This window comes from Somniosus microcephalus, chromosome 6 (genome assembly GCF_052327205.1).
Source record: "Somniosus microcephalus isolate GS21.2 chromosome 6, FLI_Smic_1.0, whole genome shotgun sequence".
Taxonomy (NCBI): Eukaryota; Metazoa; Chordata; class Chondrichthyes; order Squaliformes; family Somniosidae; genus Somniosus; species Somniosus microcephalus.
Window position 1 is genome coordinate 112,791,826 of NC_140992.1, and position 27,494 is coordinate 112,819,319.

The 27,494-nt window shown below is 45.2% G+C and overlaps 1 protein-coding gene across 3 annotated transcripts in view; it reads right to left on the reverse strand.

Moving 5' to 3' along the window:
* Positions 1-12,419: 12,419 nt before the first annotated feature.
* LOC147116001 (beta-arrestin-1-like) overlaps positions 12,420-27,494 on the reverse strand; it is a 66,878-nt gene continuing 51,803 nt past the window's right edge. For 2 of the 3 annotated variants that reach the window (XM_085990711.1, XM_085990709.1), the window contains 3 exons: positions 26,396-26,473; positions 25,060-25,083; positions 12,420-17,248 (listed from right to left, as the gene is read on the reverse strand). In XM_085990711.1, coding sequence (XP_085846837.1) covers positions 17,158-17,248; positions 25,060-25,083; positions 26,396-26,473 — 193 coding nt within the window. In that variant the 3' untranslated portion in view covers positions 12,420-17,157. Of the gene's footprint in view, positions 17,249-25,059; positions 25,084-26,391; positions 26,474-27,494 lie in introns of those variants that run through there. The other variant, XM_085990710.1, reaches the window with a different exon arrangement.

Here is a 27,494-nt window from a genome sequence, read left to right on the forward strand (position 1 = left end):
AAGACTATCTAATAGTGATTGACTACTATTCTAACTATCCTGAGATGGCACTGCTCTCAAGCACATCAGTAAGCAGTGTCATAATGCATGTTAAATCCATCTTTGCCAGACATGGGATTCCCAGGATTGCCGTTAGCGACAATGGTCCGTGCTTCAACTGTAAGGAGTGGCAACAGTTTGCAGCACATTATGACTTTCAACACATCACATCCAGGCCTCTGTATGCTCAGTCGAATGGTAAAGCAGAGAAAGGTGTTCAAGTTCTCAAACAGCTACTGAAGAAAGCAACAGAAAGCAAGTCTGATCCTTATCTCGCCCTGCTGAGCTACTGAGCCTCCCCTTTAGACTGTGGTTCTTCACCTGCTGAACTCCTAATGGGTCGCAAGTTGCGCACCACGCTACCCTGCTGTGCAAAAGAAAAGCAGAGTAAGGAACTGAGACAGAGACTTCAACTGTTAAAGCTGAAACAGAAATCACACTATGACAAGTCATCCAAAACTATGAAACCATTGACAAGGGATGATGTTGTCAGGATTGAGGATCCAAATGCATGGAACAGGAAAGCTACAGTTCTTGAGGAAGTAGGACCAAGGTCATACACTGTTAGAACTGAGGAAGGACAGATTCTCAGGAGGAACCGCCGTTCCCTCCTGAAAACACAAGAAACTATCCAAGAGCAAATCGATGACAATGCCGCAACAGAATCTTGTCACTCAGCACCAGAACAATCTAACACAAACACACATACAGGCTCTCATGCAAACACATCAGACTTACCTGTGCTGAGAAGATCCACACGTGAAGTAAAAAAGCCTGATAGACTTAATCTTTGAGTACAAAGAAAACTATAATAAATGAATGAAAAGCTTAGAGTTCATAAAGTAAAGCTTTGAAAATGTGTTGACCATTGTGAAGATGTTTATGTCGTTATGATTGATTGATATTGATTGATATTGATTTTGTTTAACCTCTAAGGAAGGGGGATGTAATGATCAGTAACATGTCATTCTAGAATGGTACACTAGGTGGAGCTGTATGTTTAGTAGTGGGCTACCCACAAGGCAGTAGTCAAGATGGATGCCTGTACACTAGTCCACATGGCTGAATAAATGACTAGCTCAAGCTAGCTGTTCATAATGAAAACGTCTATTTATTTATGAACATAATAGGGGGAGGCAAAGACCTCCTCGAGAAACTAATTAATACATATTACCCTTATCTACAACGCCATCCAAATTAATGTGGAAAGACAGACATCAAACCCCACCCACTTGATGCTGGCTGGCACAAGCCTAAAAAACAATGGCCTATTCAAGACCACAAAAGAAAAATAGATCTCCTAACAAGGCTCAAAGAACTAACAGAACAAGGTGTCTTAATCAAAATGGCATCTAGAACTAATTTACCATTGTTTGGTGTTGCTAAACCAGATGGGAGGTGGAGATTAGTGGTCGATTATACAGCCTTAAATAAGGTAACAGCTCCACATACTGCACAAGAGCAAAATTCCATAGCTCTTCTCTCTGGAATCATGAGGGGAAAATATAAATCTTGTATTGATCTAGCAAACGGCTTCTGGTCACATCCAATCAAAAAAGCTGATTGGCCAAAAACTGCAATGACTGGACCCGATGGTCATCAGTATTGCTGGACCAGATTGCCCAGGGATTTCAAAACAGCCCCATTCTTTTTTCAGCCCACATCATTGACCTTTTAAAAGACCTACCTAACGTCAATTCTTATGTGAACGATATATATCTGTCACATGACAATCTCCAAGCGCACTTGAAAGCCATTGATAGTGTTTTATCTAGACTTACAACCGATGGGTACTTAATCAACATAAAAAAGAGTCAACTAGTTAGGGAAGAGGTAGATTTTCTGGGCCTGTGAATAACTGGAAACAGTAGAGGATTAACTCAATCCTATAAAGAAAAATTAGCTACCATTCAATATCCTAAAACTCTGAAAAATCTGCAAGCCAGTTTAGGACTCCTGAATTTTGCTCGATCCTTTATGCTAACCTTTGCCGAGCTCTCAGCACCCTTGTATGCTAGAGTGGGCGAGGCAGCAAAAGGACCATTAATATTTTCACCAGACGATAACTCAAAATTGCAACAATTATGCCGAGAGATACAAAAAGCCATTGACCTGGAACAGAGGGACCTACAAGTTCCCCTCAATATTCATCTCAGGTCATCACCCAAAGTGGCAGTTGCAGTTTTTTATAATGAAAAGAGCATAGTGCCCATTCAGTTCCATTCTTATAACTTTTCCAATGTTGAGGTACATTAAAAAAGAAAGGGTCATGACTATGGTAATCCATCAAGGCACGAACCCTTCAAGGGAAATACCCCATTACCATTTATACTGAGATTCCCGATTTAAGATCAGTATTGAGGATGGCTTCTGATGAAAAAAGAGCCACCCAGATCCGATATGATAAATGGGCATCATTCTTGAATGATCCTACACTCATTTTTAAATTCCTCTCCCTGGAAATGGACTTAGAGCACCTCCCCATCATGGAGGATGATGATACGGAGGAGGGAATCAAACAAATACCTATGAGACCGCTTACAGAATACCATCAAGTCATTTACTGTGATGGATCGTCAATGACGAATAAAAAAGAGACATCCCAACAATCCTCAGCGGGGATGGGGATAGTAGTAGGGACCTTTCAAGATTCCTATTCCTTTTATCCAGAAGAATTACTGTCTATACCCCCTGGCCATAAGACAGCGCAATATGCTGGAACCGCAGCATTACGGTATGCTTTAGAGAAAGCAGATTCTATTAAACCCACACTAATCTGCAAGGATAGTGACGGCTGTAAAAGAGGATATAACCAAGATCTAGTTTTCTGGGAACAAACACATTTTACCAATCATAAGGGTAAACACATAAAACATAAGTCATTGTGGGAAGATATTCTCCGTTCGAGAATGAAGAAACAGAATTGTCAGGTGATTCATGTAAACGGGCATACCACTGGGACAGTACACTCAAAAGGAAACAGTCTTACAGATGAAAAAGCAAAACATTCGGTCTGCATGACAACCCCATCGAGAGGGGCCTGCCAATGTTAGTGTAATCACTAGGGCAGAACGGGCAGCTAATCAGGATGAGGAACTGATTCAGCTACTAGGCCCGACAAAAGAGAATCCACCAGGATATCCACCAAAGTACTCTTACTCGGAAATCCCTACGGGTATTGTACTAGTTAAGTTGCCCAAGGGAAACCAAGAAGTACCCCCGAGACACAAACGAGAACAGCTTGTAAAAGAAGCTCACGAGGGCACAAGTCAAGCACATTGTGGTGCCAGAACAACATTCTGCAAATTGACTCCCTTATATTGGTGGCCAGGCATGCTTAAAGCCTGTAAAACATACATGGCAAATTGTGAGCCATGCTATTTGACCAATAAGTCATCACTAATTAAGCCACCACCATTGGCTCCTGTGAAAGCTGATGAGCCAATGGGAAAATTCTTTATTGACTTTATTGGATCACTTCCCCCATCTTTGGGATATAGACATGTTCTCATTTGTGTGGATGGATGCATTTCCTTTTGCTGGTTGGTCCCCACAAAAACTTTCGGAAAACACACTTGCCAGGGCTATTTCTGATATAATTACTGTAGCTGGTGCACCCAAAATCTTACACTCCGATCAAGGCGGAGCCTTTGTGTCTAAGGTCTTCAAAGACTACTGCGAACAAAGGGGGATTGGGTTAGAGCACAGCACGCCACGTCATCCGCAATCAGTGGGGCTAGTGGAATGTAAAAACCAGGAAGTAAAAAAGCTATTGGTCAAACTGTTGAGAATCAGGGGGAATAAGTGGACCGCCATCATTCTGGAGGTGCAGCTATCACTCAATAATGTGCCCACATCTGCATCAGGGACAGTATCCCCTAAGAAACTCCATATTATCTGATGTATGGGATTGAGATGCATACACTGCTTACCCATAGTTCTTTTATTGCCTCTACACACTGAGTCCTTGACCCGACAGCGACAGTTAGATTTAAAAAAAGAAGTAACAGAGGAGATTCATCGAATTGATCAGAGGATAAGGGAAGCAAATAGGCAGAAAAAATTGACAAATAAAGCATGGCAACCCAAAGTAGGCGAATGAGCACAGGAAAAGAAGTTCGAGCAGAAACCTGGTTTAAGACTGAAGTGGAAAAAACCTGTTCAATTACATTCTGTTATTAACGAAAGAACAGTTCAAATACATATTAATCAGCCGAATGGCAAGCATATTTTAAAAACTGTCTCCATAGACAATATCAAAAGATGTCCTGCAGGATACCGAAATGGAGGAACAATACAAGGTGCAGTCGTACACTGTCTTTCAAGACCCAGTTTGGAGCACGACACAGGAAATGGATGCGATCAAATTACTGACGATGGGAAGTCAGAAGGTGTCACCGATACTTCCACATGTTGCTTGGCAACGCATCAGGAATTGAATTTGCGAAAAGCAACAACCGAAACAAGGAGAGATCAACGAGTTACTTCAGCAAAGGAGGAAGACACCGCGGATAAAGAAGGAATCAACTGAGTGCATGGCAAGGCCTTTACGACAACACGCATCTGTACACACGCTGGATCGAAGGAACGGCGTGTCAAGCTTCAATTAGTTTCAACTGACGTCTCCTTGACTCGTATGAATAACTCACCTCTACGGAACATACATCTGCCGATTGGACATTCTAAGTACATGTTGTTTCGCTAATTGCATGACTATGTACTTAACATCCTTTTAAATTTTGTTCAATTTAAAGTAAGACAAAACATTGTCCTAGGATGACTTAAAAGGAATTTTCATGCAGCACATGATCGTGCATCTCATGAACTTAATATGCTATTGTAACTTCATGAGTATCATTGACCAAACTCTGCCCTGATGTTATGAGGTCATCTTTTGGTCAAGAAGAGGGTGTTAAGGAATAAGCCATATTTCAGAAAAATACACCATCCTATGAAAATTCTGATGTTATTAAAACATGAGAAACTGGGTTTAAAAATCTAAAAATCCTCAGAGGCACAAGCTGTAAACAGAAATACAGGCTTTTGAGATAAAGATCAGTTGTTAACAGAGTTGTAAAAACGACAAGCTTTTGAAGTGGGAATGGGTTATTGATCAAGAAACAATGGCCCTATTGAAATAGCAGTTTGGCACTTCCAAAAGATCTGAAGTTTGGGAGAAACACAATGGAATAACCCAAGTAAAGTGTTAAAAACCAACACGTTGAACAGAAACACAGAAACATTAAAAGAGGCATGTGCCTTTGAAAAAATGACATCAAGTAAAAGAAACACCTGCTGGTCAAATCGTTTTTATGTTAAACTTGAAATATGGAGTCCCGAAGTCTGATATGCAACCAATTGAGATAGCTAGAAATGCATGAAACACCCTGGTTAAAGTGGTTTTAATTTACATATTGTAAATATGATACCTATAGAACACTTTGAAGATATGACTTCAATAGATACACCAAGCAATCACATGGTTTTTGTATTGAACTTGGAGCAGCTAGGAGTCATGACGTCTGCTAAAACCAGTTAAGCCAATATTAAGAATTGAATGAAAGAATTTTGTAAAAATGGCATCAAACAGAAACCATTGCTGTCATATTGTTTTTATGATAACTATTGAACACCTAAAGGTAGAGACAGAAGTCTGAGAGTTGGTGGCTGAAATGACAGTAAGAATAGAAAGCATTCAACAGAGGTATCACTAAAGATAATTAGCTTACATCAGCAGAAAACTTCAAAGGAGAAACCATGAAAAAAGAGTATAAAAATAAGAGCTTTTCAAACAGAAAGTCAGAAGTCGCTGAACGGGCCAAGCGATTCTTTCACTCTTTAGAGGCATCTCTGCAAGTTTTTAACTTTGAATCTTGGGGATCAAAGAGGTACTTTTAATTTGATTTTGGTGGATGTTCTGGATTTAGAAAGAAGTAAGCAATGTAGAAATGTAACTAAGTTAAGATTTAAAAATAAGGATTTCTGAGAAATAAGAAATGTAAGCTATTTGTTTTTAAACTGTAATGTTGCGATGGACTCACCAGCTGTTAACTACATGTCGGTTCTTTAATAAATTTATATATTTTTATAATTGCCTCAAACCACTATTTCTGTATCAAACTCGTGAACTCAAATCTCTGTACATTCTTTGGTGAAGAGTTGCAGAGTTCTGGGGGGTATTCCGGACCCTCATAATATCCGGAAGGTTACAGTCTAGTTAAACTTATTAAAAGTGCTATCTGGAGGATGGTAATATCTTCAGGTCATTCCTTTCCTTTAGGGAGAGAGAGCCTTGACCTTTAGACCCAATTAAGCGTCTTATAGAATTCGGCTATCTCTAACACCAGGAGTACTGTACCGTACCAACTCTAGACACACCAGGAGTACTGTACCTTACCAGAGACACACCAGGTGTACTGTACCGTACCAACTCTAGACACACCAGGAGTACTGTACTGTACCAACTGTAGATACACACCAGGAGTACTGTACTGTACCAACTGTAGAGGCACACCAGGAGTACTGTACCGTACCAACTGTAGGGACACACCAGGAGTACTGTACTGTACCAACTGTAGAGACACACCAGGAGTACTGTACTGTACCAACTCTAGACACACCAGGAGCACTGTACTGTACCAACTGTAGAGACACACCAGGAGTACTGTACCATACCAACTGTAGACACACCAGGAGTACTGTACCATACCAACTGTAGAGACACACTAGGAGTACTGTACTGTACCAACTGTAAACACACCAGGAGTATTGTACCGTACCAACTCTAGACACACCAGGAGTACTGTACCACACCAGAGACACACTAGGAGTACTGTACCATACCAACTGTAGACACACCAGGAGTACTGTACCGTACCAGAGACACACCAGGAGTACTGTACCGTACCAGAGACACACCAGGAGTACTGTACCATACCAACCGTAGACACACCAGGAGTACTGTACCGTACCAACTCTAGACACACCAGGAGTACTGTACTGTACCAACTGTAGACACACCAGATGCATTTTTTTCATCTATCCTGCTACAGGACTTGCAGTTCATTAGTTGCCAGGAAAAGATTTATGACAGTTTGAATTTCCCCTAAACTGAATTAGAAGAAAATACATTAATAATCTTAATGTGTTTATTAAAGACAAGCTAAGACATGCATTGAGAAAAAGACACCCAGATGATATTTCTTTTTTAAATGTTATTTTATTTAACGTTATTTTCAGTACATTAGTTCCTGTACAATTCCTTTAATACACACTGTCCAGGGCTCCGCATCAGTGACCATACACATCTCCACAACCCTCATTAGGATTACATTTATCTTTCAGTCACATACCTGCCAAGCTCAGTCCGCTCCCTGCTGATAGTAGCTACTCAAACTGTGCTTCTGGCTCTGAGTGACTACCACTCCATTAAGTTTGCAATTTCCTCCTTCTGCAACGTCTAAGTATAGACGTAGCTGTGGCTCAGTTCAAATCCCAACTCCAGAGACTGGAGCACAAAATCTATGCCGACACTCCAGTACAGTATGGAGGGAATGCTGGAGGCACTGTCTTTTGGATGAAACTTCTCAAGGGGACATAAAAGATCCCATGGCACTATTTCGAAGAAGCAGAGGGGAGTTCTCCCCAGTGTCCTGGCCAATATTTATCCCTCAACTAACATCACTAAAAACAGATTATCTGGTCAATTTCATATTGCTTGTTTGTGGGACCTTGCTGTGTGCAAAATTGGCTGCCACATTTCCTACAACAAATTACACTTCAAAAGTACGTCTTAACGCGCTTTGGGATGTCCTGAGGTGGTGAAAGGAAATTAGGGACTCATGTAAGACCTGAGCAATTGGCACTTTGATGATCATTGTCATTTTTGCCAGCTAAACCAATGCAAGTTCTTTCACAGAAATCACAGAAACCCCACAGTGCAGATAGAGGCCATTTCGGCCCATCGAGCCTGCACCGACACATATCCCACCCAATCCCCGTAACCCCTACACCAACACATATCCCACCCTATCCCTGTAACCCCACGTATTTAATCCCCCTAACACTAAGGGTCAATTTATCATAGCCAATCAACCTAACCCGCACATCTTTGGACTGTGGGAGGAAACCGGAGCACCCGGAGAAAACCCACGTAAACACGGGGAGAATGTGCAAACTCCACACAGACAATCGCCCGAGGCTGGATTCGAACCCGGGTCTCTGGCACTGTGAGGCAACAGTGCTAACCACTATGCCACCGGGCCTGAAACACGGTTTGAGGATTCACTCGATGGAGCTAAAAAAGCAAGTTGCCTGTTCTGAACTCAGACAGTTGGAAAATATGGGTGTTGGCTACATTATTAAGCAACTATAGCTGTAGTCAGCTAATAGGTCTTGTAAGAAGCTCTTCAAGCACCTTGCGATTAATTTTATCCTGTCAGCAGATGGTTCCCAGTGGAATTAACGTATTATTCTACAGTGTACTGAATTCATGCCTGAAGAATTCCAAACCCAATTAAATATGAGTAATTCATCAAAATTCATCTGTTAATTTAGATTTCAGTGAAAGAGATCTGGCAATATATAAATCAGCAATGCAGATTCGGCTTATGTAGGTTCCCTCAATCCTGTAGTCAGCATTTCACTGTATGCAGTGTTAGTAAGTTTGAATGGAGCATTTTACATTCTGGGATTACATGGTCATCGTGTGCAGTTTTGGAAATAGCTTACCTTCCATTTTGCAAACAAAAGCTGTTTTCGTCAACTACTTTAAATAAACACTTCCAATTCTCTTATGGAACTGATGTCAAGTACGACTGAATGACTGAAGAGCCCATGACAATATTGATATTGAGCTCCAACTAAGAACATAAGAATTTGGAGCAGGAGTAGGCCACATAGTCCCTCGAGCCTGCTCTGCCATTCAATAAGACCATGGCTGATCTTTGACCTCAACTCCACTTTCACGCCTGATCCCCATATCCCTTGAATCCCCAAGAGTCCAAAAGTCTATCAATCTCAGCCTTGAATATACTCAAAGACTCAACACCCACAGCCCTTTGGGGTAGAGAATTCCGAACATTCACAACCCTCTGAGTGAAGAAATTTTTCCTCATCTCAGTCTTAATTGGCCAATCCCTTATCCTGAGACGATGCCCCCCCAATTCTAGACTCACTAGCCAGGGGAAAAAACCTCTCAGCATCTACCCTGTCAATTCCCTTCAGAATCTTATATGTTTCAATGAGATCATCTCATTCTTCTAAACTCCAGAGAGTATAGGCCCAATCTACTCAATCTCTCCTCATAGGACAACCCTCTCGTCCCAGGGATCAATCTAGTGAACCTTCGTTGCTCTGCCTCTAAGGCAAGTACGTCCTTCCTCAGCTAAGGAGACAAAACTGTGCACAGTACTCCAGTTGTGGTCTCACCAAAGCCCTGTACAACTGTAGCAAGACTTCTTTACTCATGTACTCCAACCCCCTTGCATTAAAGGCCAACATGCCTTTTGCCTTCCTAATTGCTTGTTGTGCCTGTAGCAATTGGCGCAGATGACACAAAGCTGGGTGGGCGTGTGTGCTGTGAGGAAGATGCCGAGAAACTCCAGTATCATTTGGACAGGTTGGGTGATTGGGCAGAAGCATGGCAGATGCAATATAACGTGGATAAATGCGAGGTTATCCACTTTGGTGTCAAAAACAGGGAGGCAGGTTATTATCTGAATGGCAATAGATTGGGAGAAGGGGAAGTGCAACGAGACCTGGGTGTCCTTGTGCACCAGTCACTGAAGGTAAGCATGCAGGTGCAGCAGGCGGTTAAGAAGGCAAATGGTATGTTGGCCTTTGTAGCGAGAGGGTTCGAGTACAGGAACAAGGATGTCTTGCTGCAGTTGTACAGGGCCTTGGTGAGACCACATCTTGAGTATTGTGTGTAGTTTTGGTCACCTTATCTGAGGAAGGATGTTCTTGCCATGGAGGGAGTGCAGCGAAGATTCACCAGGCTGATACCTGGGATGGCAGGAATGATGTATGAGGAGAGATTGGGTCGATTGGGATTATACTCGCTGGAGTTTAGAAGAATGAGAGGGGATCTCATTGAAACTTATAAAATTCTAACAGGACTAGACAGACTAGATGCAGGAAGGATGTTCCCGATGGCTGGGGAGTCCAGAACCAGGGGACACAGTCTAAGGATAAGGGGTAAGCCATTTAGGACAGAGATGAGGAGAAATTTCTTCACCCAAAGAGTGGTGAACCTGTGGAATTCTCTATCACAGAAGGCAGTAGAGGCCAATTCATTAAATATATTCAAGAAGGAGTTGGATATATTTCTTAAGGCTAAAGGGATCAAGGGATATGAAGAGAAGGCAGGGACAGGGTACTGAATTTGGGTGATCAGCCATGATCTCATTGAATGGCGGAGCAGGCTCGAGGGGCAGAATGGCCTACTCCTGCTCCTATCTTCTATGTTTCTGTGTGACTCCATGGATTTTTAGATTATGAACATATACCCTTATTAAAAACTGGATAGGCTGTTTGGGGGGGTGGGGGAAGCAGTGAAAAACCACTCAAGCTGAAGGTGGCGCACGTAACCAGGTTACATTTGTATGGAAACAAACTGCCCTTGGGAACAATGGCCTGAGAGGCCCACTCCCAAGTCTTGAATAACAAGGCTGGCGACTCATTGTTTCTGGAGAAGATGAGCTCGTTAAGTTAATCGTCTGGGAGATCAAAACGAGCTAAACCATCCAAACCTGGGAGGAAGCCTGGAAACCATTTCCCTGAGGCCATGTGTCCATTAAAACCACAGACAGCGGTCTGTGTATTGGAGGGGTATATCAGAGAGCAGTTTGGATAGCTCTCTCTCTCCTGCCCTCCACACAACAGAACATCAAGAGGAGCTGAGCCTTGCTCTTCCAACCGAGACAGACTTCGACTAAGGCTGGGACTCGCATGCCGCAAGGCCAGTACGGAACCAGGTAGCCAAGACGTATGGGAAGAAGCTGTAAGCAAGATCAAAGGGCAATCTAGATGAGCATTGCCAAGCCTACACACCCACAAGATCACTTAGCTGCGTGAGGGGGTGGCCTGTATGTTCCTACCAAACCAGAGGGTGTTTAGCGTTGGAAGGGTCCTGTGATAGTTTAGTTCATGGGAGGGTGTTTTTAGGCCGTGGTAAGTCAGCACGGCAGGGGCTTGTTGGACAAGTCAAGGTTGTACTGTTTTAAACTATACTGTTGTGTTCACACCGCTTGTACTGTATGCGAGTGGAGTGTTTTTTGTCACCCTTAATAAACACTGTACAGGTGAGCCCGAAAACGCTGTCTGTGTTCAAATCTGTCTTCAGTAATCCCTATCATCCAGAACTTGTAGTAAGAGGGTTTGTGTGCTCGCTACGGGTAGAGCGAAACCGCTTACAATAATTGGCGATTGCGGCAGGGGCCATGGGAAATTGGCCACTGCAAAAACCAGTTACATACCTGCATGCTAACTTTCTGTGTTTCCTGTACGAGGACACTTAATCTCTCTGAACACCAACATTTAATAGTTTCTCACGATTTAAAAAATAATCTGCTTTTCTATTCTTTCTACCAAAGTGAATAACCTCACATTTTCCCACATTATATTCCACCTGCCAGCTTATTGCCCACTCACTTATCCTGTCTATATCCATTGTCAGGCTCTTTGTGCCCTCTTCACAGCTTACTTTCTCACTTAGCTTTGTATCATCAACAAACTTGGATACATTGTACTCGGTCCCTTCATCTAAGTCATTGATATAGATTATAAATAGCTGAGGCCCAAGCATTGATCCTTGCGGCACCCCACTAGTTACAGCCTGCCAACTGGAAAATGATCCGTTTATCCTTACTTGAGGGTTGCTGGCACTTGATTCAGAAAGTTAAATATAGACATTTAAAAAAGTAACAATCTCTTCTATCAAATAAGCATTTTGTCTGTTCAGTTGCCCTTGAAATGTACCTCGTCATTCTAATCACCCTCTCAAAACCAGTCAGAATTTTGAAATGTTCTATTAGCTCCCCGCCCAAACTTCTCAGTGAAAAAGGTCTGAATTTCTTGAGTCTTTTTTGGTAACTGTACCCTTTCATTCCTGGTATCATTCTAATGAATCACCGCTGTACCCTTTCCATGGCGCGAATATCTTTTTTATAACAGAGTGCCCAGAACTGCATATAATATGCCAACAGTGGCTTAAGCGATTCCACATCACTTCCTTGCTTTAATATGAGGTGCCCCTATGTAAATGGACACACCACAGCCATTTTATAAAGTTCCCTGCCCCTGTCTTTTTCGGTGGGCTTTCTTTTAAAGATAGAATCTTGCGTTTTCACAATAAGTAATAAACATTGCACGGAACAGGCTGATTATTTAATCCTTTTTATTTCACACTCATCTCTACCGAAAGAATCTGAAACAGACATTAGACAATCTTTAACACACATTCAGTCAGTAAGTGACAGCCGACAGTGTCTGCGTCAAATAGCTGTGAGGGAACAGCCAGAGAAAGTCCAAAACTGGTGATACTGACTGACTGTCTTTACATAGATGACTAACAAGTGTTAACTTCAACATAGCCAGTGAGAAATTGGCTAATGAAAGATCTACTGGGCGTCACCACAAAAAGAGCGCTGAGTATCAAAGATTTAACTTAGGAGGAAAAGTTGAGGAAGTTGGAAAAAAGTCTTTGAGTTGGTCTAATGAAGTTGCCAAGATTATGAAGGGAATTAGCAAACCAGATTCAGGCAAATTGTTCCCTGTGGTGAAGGAGTCAAATCCCCAGGGACACGAGCTGTAAATGAGGAAAATCAGGAGCAAAAAGGGAAGGGACGTCAGGGGAAACTGTTCCACCCAAAGGACAGTCGAGTTGTGGAATAAGTTACAAAAACATATGGTTAGTTTCCCTAAAGTCAAGGGAATACAAACCAAGTTTATGCAACTTGTCCTCATAAATTAACCCTTTAAGTCCTGGTATCAATCTGGTGAAACTGTGTCCTTCCAAGGAAAATATGTCCTTCCTTCCACCCATTTGATTTTGTAGGAGTAGGTCATTCAGCCCCTCTATCTTGTTCCACTATTCTGCTCTATCATGGCTAATCTGAATTTAAACTCCACTTTCCTGTCTTAGCTCCATATCTCTTGATATCCTCACCTAACAAAAATCTATTGATCTCAGTCTTGAAAATTTCAATTCATTCAGCATCCACAGCCTATTGGGGGGAGAGGGGTCCAGATTTCCACTACTCTTTTGTGTGAAAAAGTGCTTCCTGACTTCACTCCTAATAGCTTAGCACGAATTTTAAGGTTAAACCCCATTATTCTGGATTCCCCCACCAGAGGAAATAATTTCTCTGTATCTATCCTTTCAAATCCCTTTGATATTTTAAAGACCTCAATCAAATCACCCCTCAACCTTCTAAACGCAAGGGAATACAAACCAAGTTTATGCAACTTGTCATCCTAAATTAAGCCTTTAAGTCCTGGTATCAATCTGGCGAAACTGCAGTGTACCTCCTTCCAAGGCCAATATATCCTTCCTGAGGTTTGGTGTCCAAAACTGAATGCAGTACTCCAGATGGGATCTGACTAAGGCTCTGTACAACTGAAGCATCACTTCCTCCACTTTGTATTCCAGCTCCCTTGAGAAAAAGGACATTAGTGCACTAGCCATTTTGATTACTTTTTGTATCTGTGCACTAGCTTTCAGTGATGTGTGTGCCTGGACACCTAAATCCCTTTGCTCCTCCACAGTACCTCATCACTCACCATGAAGAAAATATTCCATTCTTCCAGGATACCAACCCTATCTTCTCCCCATTACACCCTCTAGCTGTTTCTTAGCATGCATTTCCACTGTCTAAGAGCAGGAGTTGCAGTTGGGGTTCCAGCAGGTAGAATCCTGTTTACATTGCTTGGCCTTTCCCTGGCTGGAGCTCTTTCCTGCTCAGGACAGAGCTCTGTGCATGACCTGGATACACACGTGGACAGACCTCTCTCCCAACAGTCAGAAACTTAAATCTAACCTATGCTGTACCAGACCTGGGAGTGCCGAGATAATGTTCAGGTTTCTTCAAAACTCAGGAACAGAAGCAATTACACTGATTAAACACATATCTTTGCTGCATTTCCTTCATCTATGCACAAATGGCTGGATTCTAGTGAGAGGTTGAGGATAAAGTCAGTTGGTGGAAGATTCCTTCCCAATCTTGAGATCTTCTGTTACTCCCATTGGGCCACCCCGATCAAAGTCCTCAAACTGAATGTCATCATCATCAACACTGAGAACAAACAGAGAGGGAGGGGAAAAAAATTGTTCAAAACAGTCTCATACAGTCAATAGGTGCAATGAATGGGCAGCCATGGGACATGTAATAATCACCTGGATAACTGTGGTTAGTGGATAAGAGGTAGCCCACAAGATGGTGTGTGTCACGCACATAGGGGAGTGTGATATAATGGGCCATAATTTGCTGTCAAAATAACGGTGAGGCTAATGGCGCTCGCCGTTATTTATGCATAAATGTTACAGCAACTTCAGGCGAGGGGCTGATGCATGGCTAAACACGAATATCCAAAAGTTGCGCCACTCCACCGTTAGCTTCGCGAATGCAGCATCTCACTGTCTGGCTTCCCATTGAAATGCATTGAATGGTGTGAAGTTGCTGTATTTGCACAGTAGATACAAACTAAACTCGCCACAGGAAGTTAAGTCTTGTCATTTCAAGTCTAAATACCCTTTTTACAACGTGATAAGTGTTAATTGCTGCCAATCAACCTCTCTGGCACTGAAAATTAACTATTACAAGTGTGGCGTCTCATTCCTTCCGGTATTTATTCAGGTTGGAGATTTTAAAAATGTAAAACCTTTATTTTTAAGTTTTTCCTTTTCCTTTCCGTCACTTTTTTCTCTCTCTCTTAATCCAATCTTTCTTTCCCTCTCTCTCTTTCTCTTTCTGTACCAGATTTGACATTGAATTTACCCACTCTAATTTACACTTCCTTCTCTGTCCTTCCACTGTTTATTTCCCAAGCCTTCAGTCTGATTGGTTAAAGAGATATACAGTTGCTTGGCCTGTTCACTCAGGTCCCAGATGCCCGGTTTCCCTCGCTGCGACGTTGTCAGCTCGTACTTTCAGCAACTTGCCACGCAAAAAATTTAAAACCCTAAATGGGCAAGGGCAAGCCTAACTGACGGCAGACGTCCAGCTACAGCAAAGTCTGGCCCAATGAAGGAGGTGGAGTTTGTATGGTGATCCAGTGTGATGTAATGAGGGGAGGTTAGTGTGCTGATCCAGTTGTGTAAGAAGGTTGTGGGCCGGATATTCCGATCCCTACAGGTGGGTACGTGATGTGTACCCACCCGTAGGGACATCGGAAATGCTGGTTTCAGGCATGCACTGCGCATGCGCTGGAAACCGGCATTTTCGATCTGTCAAGAAAGCTCTTGACAGATCCTCCGGCTGCCCTGGAGCAGGACCTCTGCGGGCGGAGAGTTCCGCTTTATGGAGACCCTCCGTCCGCAGAAAACCTTTACAATTCTTGTGCCTGGTAAGGCCTGCTTTTACCAGGATAAGAGTTGAAAAAAGTTTTTTTTTAAAATTTCCACTGATTTATCATTTAAAAATACTTTAAAAAAAGGTAAGTTTATTTTTAGCCCCGTAAAAAACTTTATTTTTTTCCAAGATTTAAAGTTTTGTTTAAAATAGTTAATTTATTGTACTTTCAAGTCATTTTAAAAATGTGATTTAAAAAAAAATATTTAAAGTTTTACTATGTTTTGGGGGTGATCTCCATTCATATATTTGATAGGTCTGCCTGTCAAATGTATGAAGGGAGATTCCCTTCTTTGATTGGCTCCCCATGGCCCACATGATCTCAGGGACGCTGCGAACTACCTGCGCCTCTGGGATACGTGGGCCCTGCACACCGGCAGTTTGGAGAGGCCCAGCATCGGAATTGTGCACCTCCCGGGAGCCCTCAGGTAAGGGTGCAGATTTTTCCAGATCGCAGTCGTCCGCCCACGGGAGGCCTGCGATCGGAATATCTGGGCCTATATATTTTTATTCACTGAATTCTGTAGTTGAGATAAAATGATTGCAGCAAAAGCTCAAGATTTCAGGACCATTTATCAGGCAAATGTGCAAAGAAATAAAAGCAGATACTTACAGGCTTCCTGTGAGTTATAGATGTCAGGAAGAAGAAAGGAAGAATGAAAATGTGTCTGATTCAATGTCAAAATTCAATTATAAAACTCTAACATACATAAGCACATGCAGGATCAGTGAGTACCCTGAAACACATGAAAACACTCACAGGGCATCGGAATTCACCAGCTTCCCAACCTCTGTAGTCACAGTTAAATCCACCCCCCCTCCCTTTTTATTCACTTCCATTATGTAGAATGCCATTACACCAAACTCCTTTCCAAACATTCCCATTATATATAATTCCAATGGACCAAAGCCCCTTCTTATTTACCCCCATTATGTAGAATTCTAATGGTCGTAACCCCTTCCCATTCACTCCCATTATATAAAATCTTAATAGACCAAACTCCTTCCCATTCACTCACATTATATATAATTCCAATGGACCAAAGCCCCTTCTTATTTACTCCCATTATGTAGAATTCTAATGGTCCTAACCCCTTCCATTCACTTCTATTATATAGAATTCTTATGGTTCTGACTCCTTCCCATTCACTATAATTATATAGAATTCCAAAAGACCAAACCCCTTCCCATTCAGTCGCATTATATAGAATTCCAATAGACCCAACTCCTTCCCATTCACTCACATTATACAGAATTTCAATTGACCAAAGCCCCTTCTTATTTACATTCATTCAATAGAATTCTAATGGACCAAACTCCTTCCCATTCGCTCCGATTATATAGAATTCTAATGGGCTAGACTTGTTCCCATTCACTTGCATTATATAGAATTCCAGTTGACCCAACTCCTTCCCATTCTAATGGGCCAAACTCATTTCCATTCACTTGCCTTTTATAGAATTCCAATGAACCAAACTCCTTCCCATTCACTCCTATTATGTAGAACTTAAATGGAGAACCCCTTCTCAATCCCTTTTATAGATGTTCTTTATTTAATTTTACGATATATTGGATACTCACCAGCTGGGGGTTCTCGTTTGGGATGCATGAGCAAGAAGGGTAATTCTACAGCAACATCCCTGCAAAGGAAACACAAAACAAGTAAATTACAAACACAAAGTTCCAAAAGGCTCTGAAAAATATACAACAGCACAAAGCCTGAATGAAGCCCTTCAATTCTCTCCAACTCCCCCCTCAATTCCACCCCCCCACCTCCTCCAGCACCCTCTTCTCCTGTTGGATTGAGGTACAATGGTCACAGCAGTCCCTCAATACACTGCCCAGGGTTATTTTATTGGGGAGTGCAACATGATTGATCCTACATGTGAAAGGGATGTGCCCAAGCACTACCGACTAATGAGAAGGTTAAGGAGAACCTCAACAAGGAGCACAAAATATTAAGTAGGATATATGTTAAACCTATAATATCACCCAAAATGGACTCCCTAATTAATTTAAATGAAACAGGCAGGCTACCAGCACTACTCACACTTTCATTGGCAGCTCGCCTATTGGATGCGTAAATATCGTGCTTTGCTGACGCCATTTAAAGGCAGCCTGCACCTCTTAAAGGGAAGGTGCACTTTGGCTTCAGGCAACTATAACTGAGGGTTGTGGACAATGGCAGGGACAGGAGAAGCTGTAAAGGCCTCCCGATTTTGTATTGGTGGAGGAGGTCAGCAGGAGGAGGGACGTCTATTATCCATCAGGCAGCAGGAAGATATCAAGGCAAGCTGCCTGGCACAAGATGAGCAGAGATGGCAGAGCGGGTCAGTGCCAGATGTAGTCACTGTGAGCCATACTGAAGGATTCCACCCTAGCTGTCCAGACAGTAGAACCATTGTTTCAGGATGTCAATGGTTTACTCAATCAGAACCCTTGTTGCTGCAAGGCACTCATTATATTGGTGTTCTGCGTCTGTGCCCCGGTTCCTGAGAGGAGTCATGAGCCAGTTGGTGAGGGGATAGCCCTTGTCCCCCAGCATCCAGCCTGCCACTCATTGGTCTGGATGGAACAGAGGGGGTACTTAGGACTGGCAGAGTATGAAATTGTCATGTCTACTGCTAGGCTACCAAGCACAGACCTGCCTGACTCGCTCCCTGTGGTCACAAACAAGTTGAATATTGAGTGAATGGAAGCCCTTCCTGTTGCTCTCTTCTCTTAGGCAGTACCTCGGAACCGAGGATGACTTGCTTCCACACTAAAAATGAGTTCTCAGGTGACTGATGAGTCCAATGCGGGACCTAGTCTCTGTCACAGGTGGGGCAGACGGTGGTTGAAGGGGTGGGTGGGTGGGGTGCTTGGGTTGACGTGCGCTCCTTCCACTGTTTGTGTTTGGCTGCCGCTTACTCCCGGCAAAGAGACTTGAGGTGTTTGGCGCCTTCCCGGATGCTTCTCCTCCACTTTGTGCGGTCTTGGGCCAGGGATTCCCAGGTGTCGGTGGGGATATTGCACTTTTTCAAGGAGGCTTTGAGGGCATTTCCTCTGCCCACCTGGGGCTCTCTTGCCGTGTCGGAGCTCCTGGTAGAACGCTTGTTTTGGGAGTCTTGTATCGGGCATGCGGACGATGTGGCTCACGCATGCAGACGATGTGGCTCATCCATTGGAGCTGATTGAGCGTGCTCAAAGCTTCAATGCTGGGGATGTTGGCCTGAGCGAGAACACTGACGTTGGTGCCCCTATCCTGCAAATGGATTTGCAGGATCTTGCAGAGGCAGCGTTGGTGGTACCTCTCCAGTGCTTCGAGGTGCCTGCTGTACATGGTCCATGTCTCTGAAGCATACAGGAGGGCAGGTATCACTACTGCTCTGTAGACCATGAGCTTGGTGCTGGGTTTGAGGTCCTGGTTTTCAAACACTCTCTTCCTCAGGCGACCATGCACTGGCACACTGGTGGCGGTGTTGGACTTCGTCATCGACGTCTGCCCTTGTTGACAGTAGGCTCCCGAGGTATGGAAAGTGATCCACGTTGTCCAAGGCCTCGTCATGGATTTTGATAATCGGGGAGCAGTACTGTGTCATGGGGGCAGGTTGGTAAAGAACCTTTGTGTTATGGATGTTTAGTGTAAGGCCCATGCTCTCGTACGCTTCGGTGAAGGTGTTGCCGATGGTTTGGAATTTGGCCTCAGAGTGTGCGCAGACGCAAGCGTCGCCTGCATACTGTAATTCGATGACAGAGGATGGGACGACTTTGGATCTGGACTGGAGGCAGCGGAGGTTGAACAGTTTCCCATTTGTTCTGTAGATTAGCTCCACTCCAGCGGGGAGCTTACTGAGGGTGAGATGGAGCATTGCAGCCAGGAAGATCGAAAAGAGCGTTGAGCCGGTCTGTATGTGAATCGGGTTTGTGGTGGAACTGTTGGTCAGGATCATGGCTTGCATGTCATCGTGAAGCAGACAAATTTTTGAGGGCAGCTGAATTTGAGGAAGACACTCCATAATCCCTCACAGTTCACAGTGTTAAAGGCCTTTGTAAGTCAAAGAAGGCCATGTACAACAGTTGGTGCTGTTCCCTGCATTTCTCTTGTAGTTGACGTGTGGTGAAGATCATGTCCATTGTGCCCCTTAGTGGGCGGAATCCGCATTGCGACTCTGGGAGGAGCTCTTCAGCCACTGGGAGAAGGCGATTGAGGAGGATTCTTTCAATGATTTTCCCTGTGGCAGACAGCAGGGAGACTCCTCTGTAATTACCGTAATCAGACTTGTCACCTTTCTTGAAGATGGTCACGATTACGGCATCTCTGAGATCCCCTGGCATGCTTTCCTCCTTCCAAATAAGGGAAATGAGTTCATGTATTCGCGCCAATAGTGCTTCTCCGCCATGTTTTAGCGCCTCGGCAGGAATTCCATCTGCTCCTGAGGCCTTGTTGTTTTTCAGTTGTTGGATGGCCTTTTCAATCTCATGTCGGGCTGGGGTTGTGCTGAGGTGGTGGCGGGTAGCATGCTGCGGGATGGAGTTGAGGACACTCGCGTCGAAGACAGAGTCTCGGTTAAGGAGATCTTCGAAGTGCTCCTTCCAGCGGGCACTGACTGCCTCTCTGTCCTTGATGAGTACCTCTCTGTTCTTGGCCCGCAGTGGGGTAGGACCTTGGGTGCTTGGGCCGTAGGTGGTCTTGACTGCGCTAAAGAATCCACGCACGTCGTGGTTGTCGGCTAGTTGTTGGATCTCCTGCGCTTTCTCCATCACCATCTGTTCTTTAGGTCGCAAGTTTTTTGTTGGACCTCGGCCTTCAGACGTCTGTAGAGCTGCTTTCTTGCTCTCGAGTTGTGTTGCTGTTTCCAGATCAGGAAGGCCTTGCGCTTGTGGCTTATTAGCTCCTGGATCTCCTGGTCGTTCTCGTTGAACCAGTCTTGGTGTTTCCTGGTCGAGTGACCGAGCATCTCTTCACAGGTGCTGATTATGGAGGCCTTGAGTGCAGACCAGGCGCTGTAGGCACTCTGTGTCTCTGCATCACTGGGAGTCATCAGGTTAGTTGTGAGGTGTAGGCTGAATAGAGCTTTCTTAGCAGGGTCTTTGAGTGCTCCAGCATTGATTTTCCTGCGGCATTGCTTCTGTTGCTGCCGCTGTTTTGGGGCTGCGTTGATGGAGATGACAGAACGGATTAGGCGGTGGTCTGTCCAGCAGTCGTCAGCTCCTGTCATGGCACGGGTGATGCGGACGTCCTTGCGGTCCCTCGCTCGGACGATGACGGAGTCCAGCAGATGCATGGCAACACCCTCGCTCCAAGCACTGGCATCTGCTGGACTACGTCTCTCAGATGGAACAAGGTGTTGGTTATGACAAGGCCATGTTCTAAGTATTTTGTCAGGAGGAGGGTACCATTGGAGTTGTCTTTCCCTACCCCCTCTCTGCTGATCACACCTCCCCAGAGGTCTGTGTCCTTTCCAACTCTGGCGTTGAAGTCGCCAAGGAGGATCAGCTTGTCGCCTGTTGGGACTCGGGACAGGGATTGTTCGAGGCTGGAGTAGAATTCCTCTTTGATCTTGTCTGTGGCTTCCAGTGTTGGGGCGTACACACTGATGACCGTAGCGCACTGGTCCCGGGCTAGGGTGAGTCGCAGAGTCATGAGGCGTTCGTTTATTCCACAAGGGGAGTCTCTGAGACGTTCAACTAGCTCATTTTTTATGGCGACCCCTACCCCATGGAGGCGGCGTTCTTCTTCAGGTTTGCCTTTCCAGAAGAAGGTGTAGCCACCGCCTCGCTCCTTGAGCTGGCCTTCCCCTGCCTGCCGGGTCTCGCTTAGGGCGGCGATGTCTATTTCAAAACATCTGAGCTTCCGGGCAACGATAGCAGTACGGCGTTCAGGTCTGTCGCTGTTGGGGTTGTCCATGAGGGTCCTGACGTTCCAGGTCTCGAACTTCATTTTAAAGGGTGGAAGATATCTGTGTGTGAATTCTTTTAATGTGGGGTGGCCGTTGCACACCAGCCACCACACGGGCTTGACAGAGCAAGGTCTTGGTCCAATGGCAAGGGGATCCAAGATGATTGGAGACCAGGCTCTGCTACATCGGCCTAGCACACACAACACTACAGTGCTGGGTCAGTGTGGCTCAGTCTGGGCACGGGTAGGGTACCAGTGTTGCTCTACAGTGCTGTGTCAGTGTGGCTCAGTCTGGGCATGGGTAGGGTACCGGTGTTGATCTACATTGTTGTGTCAGTGTGGCTCAGTCTGGGCACGGGTAGGGTACCGGTGTTGATCTACATTGCTGTGTCAGTGTGGCTCACTCTGGACATGGGTAGGGTACCGGTGTTGCTCTACAGTGCTGTGTCAGTGTGGCTCAGTCTGGGCATGGGTAGGGTACCGGTGCTGATCTACATTGCTGTGTCAGTGTGGCTCAGTCTGGGCACGGGTAGGGTACTGGTGTTGATCTACATTTCTGTGTCAGTGTGGCTCAGTCTGGGCACGGGTAGGGTACCGGTGTTGCTCTACATTGCTGTGTCAGTGTGGCTTAGTCTGGGCATGGGTAGGGTACCGGTGTTGCTCTACATTGCTATGTCACTGTGGCTCAGTCTGGGCATGGGTAGGGTACCGGTGTTGCTCTACAGTGCTGTGTCAGTGTGGCTCAGTCTGGGCACGGGTAGGGTACCAGTGTTGCTCTACAGTACTGGGTCAGTGTGGCTCAGTCTGGGCATGGGTAGGGTACCAGTGTTGCTCTACAGTGCTGGGTCAGTGTGGCTCAGCCTGGGCATGGGTAGGGTACCAGTGTTGCTCTACAGTGCTGGGTCAGTGTATTTGGCTGTGGAGAGCATCACAATCCAGTTCTCCCCTGATGCCCCAGCATGTTTGTTCCAGCAGGAGTCACTAGACAGTACTCATCAGTGTGAGCCCTGGCTAATCTTTTGGCACTACCACCATGCTAAATGGGATAGATTTAGAACAGATCTAGCAGCTAAAAACTGGGCATCTATGAGGTGATGTGGGCCATCAGCAGCAGCAGAATTGTATAACACTACAATCTGTCACCTCATGGTCCATAATATCCCTCACTCTACCATTACCATCAAGCCAGGGGACCAACCCTGGTTCAACGAAACGTGTAGAAGAACATGTCAGGAGCAGCACCAGGCATACCTAAACATAAGGTGCCAACCTGGGGAAGCTGCAACACAGGACTATATGTATGCTAAAAAGTGGAAGCAGCATGCTATAGATAGAGCTAAGCGATCCCACAATCAATGGATCAGATCAAAGCTCTGCAGTCCTGCCACATCCAGTCGTGAATGGTGGTGGACAATTAAGCAACTAACAGGAGGAGGAGGCTCCATGAATATCCCCATCCTCAATGATGGCAGAACCCAGCATGCAAGTGCAAAAGACAAGGTTGAAGCATTTGCAACCATCTTCAGCCAGAAATGCCGAGTGGATGATTCATATCGGCCTCCTCCTGAGGTCCTCACCACCACAGAAGCCAGTCTTCAGCCAATTTGATTCCACACGATATCAAGAAATGGCTGAGCACACTGGATACAGCAAAGGCTATGGGCCCTGACAACATCCCAGCTATCGTTCTGAAGACTTGTGCTCCAGAACAAGCTGCGCCTCTAGCCAAGCTGTTCCAGTACAGCTACAACACTGGCATCTATCCGGCAATATGGAAAACTGCCCAGGTATGTCCTGTCCACAAAGAGCAGGACAAATCCAATCCAGCCAATTACCGCCCCATCAGTCTACTCTCAATCATCAGCAAAGTGATGGAAGGTGTCTTCGACAGTGCTATCAAGCGGCACTTACTCACCAACAGCCTGCTCACCGATGGTCAGTTTGGGTTCCACCAGGACCACTCGGCGCCCAACCTCATCACAGCCTTGGCCCAAACATGGACAAAAGTTGAATTCCAGAGGTGAGGTGAGAGCGACTGCGGTTGACATCAAGGCAGCATTTGACCGAGTGTGGCAACGAGGAGCCCTAGTAAAATTGAAGTCAATGGGAAGCAGGGGGAAAACTCTCCACTGGCTGGAGTCATACCTAGCACAAAGAAACATGGTTGTGGTTGTTGGAGATCAATCATCTCAGCCCCAGGACATCGCTGCAGGAATTCCTCAGAGCAGTGTCCTAGGCCCAACCATCTTCAGCTACTTCATCAATGACCTTCCCTCCATCATAAGGTCAGAAGTGGGGCTGTTCACTGATGACTGCACAATGTTCAGTTCCATTTGCAACTCCTCAGATAATGAAGCAGTCCATGCCCATAAGACCTGGATTACATTCAGGCTTGGGCTGATAAGTGGCAAGTAACATTCAGGCCGCACATGTGCCAGGCAATGACTATCTCCAACAAGCGAGAATCTAACCACCTCCCCTTGACATTCAATGGCATTACAATCGCCAAATCCCCCACCATCAACAACCTGGGGCCACCATTGACCAGAAACTTAACTGGGCCAGCCACATAAATACTGTGGCAACCAGAGCAGGTCAGAAGCTAGGTATTCTGTGGCGAGTGTCTCACCTCCTGACTCTGCAAAACCTTTCCACCATCTACAAGACACACGTCAGGAGTGTGATGAAATACTCTCCACTTGCCTGGATAAGTGCAGCTCCAACAACACTCAAGAAGCTAGAGACCATCCGGGACAAAGCAGTCCGCTTAATTGGCACTTCATCCACCACCTCAAACATTCACTCCCTCCACTATCGGCGTACCGCAGCTGCAGTGTGTACCACCTACAAGATGCACTGCAGCAACTCGCCAAGGTTTCTTCGGCAGCACCTCCCAAACCCACGACCTCTACCACCTAGAAGGACAAGGGCAGCAGGCGCAAGGACAAGGGCAGCAGGCACATGGGAACATCACCTGCAAGTTCCCCTCTAAGTTACACACCATCCTGTCTTGGAAATATATCGCCATTCATTTATCGTCACTGGGTCAAAATCCTGGAACTCCCTCCCTAACAGCACTGTGGGAGTACCTTCAACACAGGGACAGCAGCAGTTCAAGAAGGCGGCTCACCACCAGCTTCTCAAGGGCAATTAGGGATGGGCAACAAATGCTGGTCGTGCCAGTGACGCCCACATCCCAGGAACGAATAAAAAAAAACTGTGGCCAATTGTAGTGTCTCACTGCCACCTCGGTTCAATGAACACAACACAGACCAGGAATCCAACTTGGGACCGTCTAGTCTGTATGACTTTGAACTACTCTGGGTTGTGCTTTGAGCCCCACTAGGCCATTAGAGAAACTGGATGGGGTAGATTTTCAATCTAATTTTAATGGAAATGAAATCGCTGGTTTCTATAACAGGCACCACACCAGTTTTACGCCTGGGCGGCAAGTTGAAAATCTAACTCTGAAGAGTCTGATCTTCAGAAAGCCGCAGTAGTGACTGGGCTGATACTGCAGTGAGGAAGGTGATCGAGCTCATATTTGAATCATGTAATGTAACAGCTTACCTGAACAAAACATCTCCCGGCATTCTGAAAAGTAAACAAAGGGACAGAATAAACAATAAGAAAATGGCGATCATGACATTTCTAAATGAGTCCAGTTAAAAGTGTTCTTAAGGATGCCTTCCATCAGGGGACTGGTGGCTGTGTGCGAGCACACTGACCTTTCCGTCCTGAGGCCTGAGGTCAAATCCAACCCAAACATACTCTGGTACAGCATCTCCATCATAGTGGAACCCTTGGGGAGGAGGAGTCATTGCATGAGTCACACAAAACCAGAGGTAAAGCAGAACTGGCAATCAAAGCCTTTTAAACCATGTTTAGAGCTGGGGTCTACACTGATTTCTATATTTCGTGGGCAAGGCTGTTGCCAGTTTTCTCCCCTGCTGTGCTCCCGGAGGGATGGACCTGTGCTGTCCTATTGTGCCACAAGTGTTGGCCATCTTCCAGTGGCTTGTCCAAGTGAAGCCCATTCGCCAGGTAAGAACCTAGACAGCAAGTGCTGGCAGGTTATTTGATGGCGGTGGGAAGGGGGCGTCACAGTTGGACTTCACCAAACATCCACACAATTGCATTTTCCTGTCAGTAGGACCAGGCAGTAATCAATAATCTGGCTCTGTTTTCCCCTCCTTCTACCTGAGGTAATTGAAGCACTGCTAGTGCTGTCCTGGGTGAAGACAGACAGTCTGCATGGCTCAGTTCCACGCTAGGCAGAGCAGTTACCCACTGAGGCACTGGGAGAGAGTTCCTCCTTTATAAAGTATTTTCCCACCCTGGTCCCTGGCCCTTCTTGGGCTGCTCCACACCACACATCATTCCTCACTGAGGGGGGAGGCGGTGGGTTTTGCAGCCATTGCAAAGCAACGCGGGGTAACTCTCCCTTGCTCTCCCTGCTTATATGGCAGTGCCAACCCTCTGGCCAGTGCTTCACCCAGCACAACTCAGCTGAGATTGTAACTCGAGCTACGGCCGATTACAGCTGTAAACCTTTCACCCTATCATTCTGTGCGTTGGGGCCCCAACACTGCTCCTCCTTAAAGCTGTTCCTCCCCTGAAGTTAGCAGTCTGCAGCATTTGTGCAGCGGGAAAGCAATCAACTAACAACTTTATTCGCGGGTTGTGTTTCCTAGGAGACATTGGTAGAAAATTATGATCAAATCTGTGTAGAAATCTCATGTTTACTTGACTTTGAAATACATTTCAATCCCTTTCTAACGAAATAAGACATTTGGGTTTTAGTCCAATTGTATTCATAAGTTGTCTGGAGTTTTTCATAACAGGGAAGCTGTATTGGACAGTCACTGGGGAAAGAAAGAAGGGAAATTCTGCATGCAACACTTACCCAGATACAATCAACTTCACCCTTACTTTATAGGAGACAAGAATGCCCCAAACTGCCCGATCTAGTTCTTCCTTTAAGCTGGAACCAGAAAATGGCATATTAGTTACTCTGAGGAAGAGAGACGTTAGGACAAACATTTATAGAAACAGGAAAAGGCCATTAGGCTCAAGAAGTCTGTCCCTTTTTAACCACGGAGGAAATGTTTGTCTTTCCTGCATGCACCTGATCCACGAGCCCACGACTTTTCTGTCAATTAGAATTTATTGGAGCTAAGAGCGTTGATGGTGAAAATTGTTCCTCATGTCCCTCAGTCGCTTCCCATGTCATCAACACATCGACAGGTAAATTCAGCAATCACCTGCTCCTAGTGTTGATTGGGGCCTGAAGGGAACATGGGTCTGAGTTAGGGCTGCAACACAGTTTTCCTAATTCTCTGACCTGCACTTCCGTCGAGTTGCCTCAACACTGGGATTGTAAGATCGCTGAATTTGCTGTCTATTTGTCTCTTGACTCCTCTTTGTCTAATTGTAGCTCCCCCTACTGCTCTCTGACAATTTAACACAGGACGGGGGATGTTCTGTCTGAGAGCAGTAGGGGACACTGTGGCAGAACCACTGAATGACTCTGGCTAACTGTACATAATTCTCTTTAACGATGTTCTAACACCAGCCTAAGCCTGTACCATTGTGTTAGGCATTACTGTGTTTTGTATATAGAGTTTGCATGTACGGGGCGTGGCCCCTTTAAGAGCACGGGAAAACGCGGGTAAACGCGATGACGTCACGTCGCAAACCACGTGACTGCCCAGGCAGTCCTCGTGGCATCTCCGTTGAGTAAAGACCTGTTTCATTGTTCTCCTGTGTCGATCTCAGTTTTTCGTAGGAATTCGTCAATTCCTACATTGGTGACCCCGTTTTTGTGAACGTTTTCACAGAAGAAGAACACAGCATGGAGGCAAACGCCGTTTCGCTAAAGCTACCGCAGTTCTGGGAGCAGCAAGCGCCCTCGTGGTTTATTCAGGTCGAGGCCCAGTTCACCCTGAGGAACATCGATGCGGATCAGACCAAGTATCTTTATGTGGTCTCCGCACTCGACAGCT